Source organism: Pyxicephalus adspersus, chromosome 6, assembly GCF_032062135.1.
Source record: "Pyxicephalus adspersus chromosome 6, UCB_Pads_2.0, whole genome shotgun sequence".
Classification (NCBI taxonomy): domain Eukaryota; kingdom Metazoa; phylum Chordata; class Amphibia; order Anura; family Pyxicephalidae; genus Pyxicephalus; species Pyxicephalus adspersus.
The window spans coordinates 60,816,780-60,824,509 of record NC_092863.1 but is presented as its reverse complement, the minus strand read 5'-3'; the positions used below and the strand labels follow the sequence as shown (position 1 = coordinate 60,824,509).

At 40.6% G+C, this 7,730-nt stretch overlaps 1 protein-coding gene across 2 annotated transcripts in view; it reads left to right on the top strand.

Annotated features, from left to right (window-relative positions):
• The first annotated feature begins 1,912 nt into the window (after positions 1-1,912).
• PRRC1 (proline rich coiled-coil 1) overlaps positions 1,913-7,730 on the top strand; it is a 17,455-nt gene continuing 11,637 nt past the window's right edge. Inside the window, exons 1-3 of one of the 2 annotated variants that reach the window (XM_072416010.1) lie at positions 1,914-2,142; positions 4,375-4,499; positions 5,545-5,943. In XM_072416010.1, the coding sequence (XP_072272111.1) occupies positions 4,391-4,499; positions 5,545-5,943 (508 nt within the window). In that variant the 5' untranslated portion in view covers positions 1,914-2,142; positions 4,375-4,390. Of the gene's footprint in view, positions 2,143-4,374; positions 4,500-5,544; positions 5,944-7,730 lie in introns of both variants that reach the window. The other variant, XM_072416011.1, reaches the window with a different exon arrangement.

Sequence of the window (7,730 nt, the reverse complement as noted above, 5' to 3'; positions counted from 1 at the left end):
ACCAAGAGTAACAAGAAGCTCTGCTTAGGGACTGGTTGAAGGAGACTTCACTCAAAATACACATGATCATTGGGTACCCTTTTGATATTTTGGTGTGACAACTCCCCAAAAAATCCCTCCACCTTCTGGGACCCAGGTCTGGGTTGTTTGCCTTTTTGCTGTTGCTTTGCCTTGATCTCATCCACTTCTTAAGCCCAGAGTAAAGGTATATAACCAGTGGAATGGTTTAATATATTTTGGAACAGCTATATCTCAGATCTAACTCCTGAAGAAGCAAACCTTTATGACCGCGAAACGTGTCAAGTATCAATATTGATCTGAGATTTAATTGTGCAAAAAGTGTACTTGATACCCAATATGGGTTTTGTGTTTAGTTGTTTATGTTTTATATGATATTAAATAAAGTTTGCTGGCATGTTTTATATTTATTTATAAATATTTTATTGACTAGAAAGAGCATTTTTTAATGTTATATTGAATGTCTGTTTAAATAGTAAGAATATGGCTTAGGTTAAAATTTGTAGGGCGGCTTGAGTGAAGACTGGACCTTGATAGCAATGTGTTTATATATTTTACAGTTATGCTTCCAATTAGAAAAAAAATTTTCACCAAATGCAGCGGCATATTTTAGCGTAAGTGTATTGTGATGCATCTTCTCCTCCAGTGTACCCAGCAGTTTAACATACTTACCTTCAGTCCCTCCCTGAAGATCTTTAGTGTATGCCATACCACCTATTGTTGTATGCATACATACACATGATCACCCTATCCTTTCCAATAGAAATCAATATCCACCATGATCTACAGAAATAATTGAGGTGAGCAGTGTGCATGCACAGTGACACAAAGCCCAGTTGGCAATATTTTTAGGGAAAGGTTCTGTAGTTCTGATGTCTAAAGTAGACCTGAAATCATTTGCTAGAAGTAGGCAGGATCTTTATTGTAATACAACACGTATCTGCTTCTACACAATTTACTTTTTAAAGTACACTGACCATGTGCAGAATAATGTAGGATATGCCGGGACTGAATGAACGCCTGCGTGTGACATCATCCCAGCCTGGCCAATCAAATGGCCAAGAATCTGACACCCAGAATAGGACTGGATGAAAAAACATTGCCAAACATTTAAAATGTTTTTTTTGCATAGGACCATCACCTATTCCTTCACAACACCAGACCTATATTTTTTTATTTTAGGCTTTAGTTCCACTTTTAAAATGATTTTGTCCTTTAAAAAATCAGGTATATATTTTGGGGTGTTGTGCAGTTTCTGGGTTTGGGGGTCCCCTAATTTAGGGACATCACATGACCATGGCTTTAGGGGAGTAAAATGATGCTTTGACTTTAGATTTTTATGCCGGTGGTCCATCAGAGAGTGTGGAAGATATTATTTATGCTGTATATCAGCACCCTTTTTTAAGTTCTTTCCACCACAACTTTATTATTATAGTTATTATACCATAAATCACATGCGGCATGTTCCTAGTATTTTGCCCTCCTGTGCCCCCAGCTGTGCTTATACTGATGAACAGAGAGACAAGTTAGTTTCAGGTATTATTGGAGTTTGTATGACTAGAGAGAGATGATTGTACAGACACAATAGGAGGGGTGCTGGGTGTGATATACAGGAGGGGACCCCCTGCACAGTGAGCTCAGGTGGTCATTCATCTCCATGGTAACACTTGTAGTCACACCAACTCTTCTCCTATCCCGCCTTCTGCCCACCTCCCAGCATCCCCCAGGCCACCCTCCAATGGCAGTGGTGGGATTGCAGACCCTCTGCTGCTTTAGCTCCGCCCTCCTGAGTCAGCTCACGGATTTGACCCGAAACATCCTGCTGTGGCCCCGCCCATTTACGGCGGCTCTGTGATTCCTAGCTACAGTAGCCCCGCCCCTTTGCTTTACCCCGCTCCTGTACTATATCTGGGGGATCCCTGTCCCCGCCCCTGGCCCGGTCCTGCGCTCTCCCCGCCTAGTCCGGGTTACGTGGCAGCGCTGCCGTCAGCAGCAGAGCGGCGGACATATTACATGCCGGCCTGAGTATCAGAGAACCGAAGTGAGTGAGGAGAACTCGGAGTGAGCTTCCGCCTGTGTTCCCTGCAGCTTGTGGTATCCGGATAGTGTCCCGGCATTGTGCAGGTGAGTGCATGGCGTGTGACCGGGGGCAGGGCTGCAGATAACAGGCCTGCAGGCTGGGGCGTCCCAGCAAATATCACCTCCAGCTACACATTCATTACATAGCTGCTTACAATGCAATACGAGAGGAGGCTTTGTTTCCATTCCTCATAGAACATGGAAGGGTTCGGTGCACTCTCAGGTTCATAGTGCAGCCTCTCCCTGTACTCAGGATTTCCATCACTTCCTCTCACTGTGCCAATGTTGTCACTCAGACAGGAAGTGGAGAAACTCCAACTGGGACCCCGGTAACAAGTAAATGGTGGTTGTAGCTTTTACAATTCTACTGTAAATTGATGTTGTCACCGAGTCAGTAAGTTTTGGTGGTGACGGGGGCAAAATAACTGGTCTGGTCCAATCAGAAAATAGCAGGGACCAGAAGCGCAAAGCTTGGATACCCCGGCCATGTTTACTGAACCAAGTGGCAGTGATGTGATGATGATGATGGATGAAATGTGTTGTGATCTCTGCACCCAATAAACACTGAGTAATGGCGTCACCCTCCCCAGGCATCTATAGCCAGGGAGAGGATAGAATGTGACCACTTTGTGATGGCCATGGAGGAGGAGAGGCAGACACGGCTGCACATTACACGTCGCTCAGCATACAACACATGCAGAAAAAATGAGTGATCAGGCAGGTTGGTTGTTGCCGATGGGACGGATGATGTCTCCTCTGCAATCAAACAAACGTATCTGTTGGTTCACAATCTTTTCTGAGATATACATAGCTCTACATGCGGTGCCAGGTATCTGGGCACACCTCAGGCCGCTGGGAATGAATTCCTGTGCCCGTGTGTGGGAGGTACTTGTTTCTGACTAATCACGATGGTGAAGATTTTGAATCTGGAGGGGGAGCAGCTGAAGGTTGTGGTGACATGCTGAGTCTGTTTACCCCGGAGTCAAAGGGCAATCTTCCATAGTATGGCTGCATTGCATAGGAGGTGGGGGAAGTAACACACAATAGGAGGGGAGCTATGTAGTGGTGGGAAGTAGTGATGGTTTCAAAAGACAGAAGAAGATGGGTAGGCAAGTTTGAATAGATGGCTTTTAAATGAGCAGAAAGTAAGAACAAGCTGAATAGGACGAGGAAGACCATTCCAGAGAGTCGGGGCAGCTCTAGAAAAGTCTTGTATCCGTGCGTGTGATGAGGTTATGAGTGAGGAAGTCATTAGTAGGTCATTGGAGGAGCAGAGAGAGCGGCTGGGGGAGTATTTTTCCATCAGGTCAGAATGGTGAGTGGGACAAGAACTCTGAAGGGATTTGAAGGCAAAGCATGGGAGTTTGAATTTGATTCTCAGGTGAAATGGAAGCCACATTTGGAAATGGAATACACATTTATATGCAACATGTGGAAGATATGTAATTCCAGTCTGGACAATCAAAATGGGCGAAGATCCCAAACCAAAAAGATAGAAGAGATACCAGGATAGTTTCATGTAATTGTACTGGCTCGGCATGCTCGTTTCAGCTGTGCACCGACATCCCCATACAGGCCATATCTTGGGAGGACAATGCTGATTGGCTGGGACGATCCATCCCTTTGGTCCTGATGTCATTGCACAGTTCTAGCCAATGTATCTCAACCTTTTAAACATGGAGGAAACTCTTAAAAAGTTTCAGGTTTTCAAGGAACCCCTACTGAAACTACTATATTCACATTTTCCAGTACATTAGTGTGGTGGTCCGTGGGTCTGTAGTGTGATGTCTCTTACATTGCTGGACATTGTTAAGAATGTCACCCTTACAGATAACACAAAAGATTATTGGTCCCACTTAATCTGACCTGAGAGACACAAATTATTTATTTCTCGAGGAACCCTTAAAAATCTCTAGAGTAACGCTGCTCTGGACATTCATTTCCTTATTTAAATGTTCTTCCTAGATTGGGTGACCAAATTGGATACCTAAAGAAAGCTATTTAGGTTCCCTCCAATAGACAATTGATATACACAGCCCATGCTATTTGTTTTTTTAATATGCCTTTCTCTTCTTGACTAAGTACAGAACACATCCCTTTGAAGTAGAGGGATGTGTTACATTGTGTCTCAGTTTTGTGTTTTTATCAGTATACTGTAGTATATAGTGTATAATGCTTTGCATAGCATTTGAGATGAATTCTCTATTCTAATTTTCTGTACAAAAAACATCATTGTAAAGCTGTTTATGAACTGATATATTCTATTTTCATTTACAGTTCCCCATCACAAAAAATGATGGAAGAGAGTGGCATTGAGACAACTCCTCCTGGTACTCCACCACCCAGTACCATGGGAATATCAACTGGTGCTACTACACCTGTGGTCAACCCAGTTCCACCCGGTAGGTTATTTGTAAAGTGTATCCAATGACATGGGCTGCCCTTGTTAAGAGACAGTTTAACGTGTGGAAGAGGAGCGAAGAAAATACTAGCAAGTGTTAAGTGTAAAATAAAAAAATAAATAAAATGTAAATGTTTTTAATAAAATACAACCCTATTTATTTAGCCTATCATGCCCATTGTGTGCATTATATTATTGGGAGGATAAGTTCCCTTGGTGTAAATGGTTAAGGTATGCACAGTATAGGTTTCTGTAACATAACTTCTAAAGCACATATATTTTTACCTCTGTGGACAGAAAGTGATGGTAAAATCACCCCAGACATAGATGTCAAACAAGTAGTCTTTTCACACCTCCCTCATATTGTATGTTTTTTACATGAAGGGCTGAGCATACCAACACAGTGTGCTCCTTTCCTGCACTCTTACATTTTATTTGATTCACATCTGAATTTAGTAAAAGAAGTACCGTATCTTCCGGCGTACAAGACGACTTTTTAACCCCGAAAAATCTATGACAAAGTCAGGGGTCGTCTTGTACGCCGGGTACCAGTACTTATCTGCAGCGTCAGAGGAGCGAAGAAAATACTAGCAAGTGTTAAGTGTAAAATAAAAAAATAAATAAAATGTAAATGTTTTTAATAAAATACAACCCTATTTATTTATTTATATCATGCCCATTGTGTGCATTATATTATTGGGAGGATAAGTTCCCTTGGTGTAAATGGTTAAGGTATGCACAGTATAGGTTACTGTAACATGACTTCTAAAGCACATTCTAAAGCACCTCATATTATATGTTTATACATGAAGGGCTGAGCATACCAAAACAGTGTGCTCCTTCCCTGCACTCTTACATTTTATTTGATTGACATCTGAATTTAGTAAAATAAGTAATAACAAGTGGTTGATAGAAGTGCAGGAGAGAGGAAGGAGTAAGGTAGGGATTAAGCTGCACTACTACACATCCATTACAATACAATGTACAAGTAGTAATAAGCAAATACATGTTGAAAATAACATTTTGTTCCTGTTTTTTGTTTCCAGTTTTATCAAGTCCTTTGGCTGGTCCATCTTTTCCACCTTCTCATTCTTTTGCTCCTCCTACCTTTTCTTCCCCTCTTCCACCATCCTCTGTTCCTCCTATGAGAACTTCTGCTCCTTTACCATTTGCAACTCCACCTCCTGGCCCAGGGATACTAACAGCTCCTCTTAACACCTCTGCACATGCAGGTTTCAGCAGTCCTGTGCCATCATTCTCCTCTCCTGCTTCATTTCCACCTCCTCCTCTAAGCTCTACCCCTGCTCCAGGCTTATCGGCACCACCTATGGGTCCTCCTGTCACAGGATTTTCAATGTCTTCTACCTACGATATCACAAAGGGTCACGCTGGACGAGCACCACAAACACCCTTGATGCCAACATATTCTACACCCCCTGTCACAGGTTGTGATCTTTCACATTTCTTCTTTTCTTCTACCTGGTAACACAATCTTATGTTGATTGTAATGTTTTTGTTTATTTATGATCAAACTAGGAAAATTTACTGTTTGGTATGAATGACAATTGTTATTTCATGGACTTTGATGAAAGAGGCCCTGTGTTTTTTTTTTTTTGTTGTTGTTTTTTTTTTTTTTAACCCTAATATTCATGTAAAATAATATACAAAACATCTACAAATGTTTTATTTTTTGTACCTGGTTCTAATGATGTTTTATAACTTTGTGTTTTGTTTTGTGAAAAATAATTCTTAAAGGACAGTTAACCTTTAGCTAAACCCCCACCCACCAGGTAAAATACTTGCCTTTCACAATCTTTAGTATATAGTTTACTACATGGGTTTATTCTTTGGGAAAAAAAGATGTACTGGCCAGATTCCCTTGCTTGCCAATGCCCTGTATTGGAGCAGTAAATCAGAGGAGGGCCATACCTTTTAAACCCCCTTAGGCATCCCCAGGTTGTGATCAGAATGCATGAAATATGTACATGCCAGTTAATGCACTCTATGCTGAATACAGGAAACTTTTGCAATGCAGTGAACTTTCTCTTATCCATGTCCAGTGTGAGAAAGGTCTTAATAACCAACTAAAGTAGAGCTTTGCTCCATTTTGTACTGCTTGACTTTAGACCATTTATACTAACTATAAATTAAATTTAAAAGAACTAAATTCCACTAAGTGAGGGTGAGTTCCTAATATAAAGTACCTTGAATAAGTCTAGTTTCCAGTTACCTTTTGTTTCAAAACAACCATCATGTCCTCTACTTCAGGATCCTTCTTTGGTTTTTGTTATGTCTTTATTTTTGTAGGAGACATTACATGTCTCTTTTCCAAACAATGCCTTACTTACAAATAGCAAATTATTTACAGCAGGATTTTATTTCTGCATTAAGGTAAAACTGTAGGTTTTGCGAATATATGAAATTGGGTTATGATCTCTATGGCATGCACCTGCAGATGACTAGATCCTTTTTGTAAAGTGGTGTATTCTAAAGCATCTGATAATTCTTATTCCCATAAGGCAGAGCATCAGGTGCTTTCACAAGAGACAGTACCTAGCAATTCTGGCCATGCCGAAAATACACAATCGTCACTATGGAACCAGATTGCATTATGACCTATTCAAAACAAAAGCAAAATGTACCAATATGGTCATAGAAATGTTGGTATATATCTGGGGAAATAAAATATTACATCTCTACAATATTTGCACATTTCCGTATGCCTTGAAATTGCTGTTTAGAAAGACTGGTTAATATTGGCAGAAATGTAGCTCCTAACTTCATTCTGTTGTTCTGGAATCCCAACCAGTGATATAAGCACTGTGTGAAGTTTTCCTTTACGTAATACAATGCAGCAGGGGTATTGTCAACTCCAAATGGAAGTTATCAGCTCTCCTATTATTGGGGGGGGGGTCTGTTATTGCATTGATTTTCAAGGGGATGAAATCTGTGGAAATGTTATTTATTGCAGTGATGTACTGATCATTTCTTTCTTGTTCCTTAGACATATCATTTCAGTGCACATTTGTAAAAGTGTGTTTCTAAATAGTTCACTTTTATAAGTGTCCATTATTTTGATTTGGCTTGTCCAGAATTACTGACCATTAGGCCTAAAGTACATGTTGCTTACTAGGAAGTTCTACTAGGAATTTCCATGAATTTGCTGTACCTGATGTACAACACTACAGCTATAAGCCCACACTACAAAAAAAAACAAAATATGTATATGAAT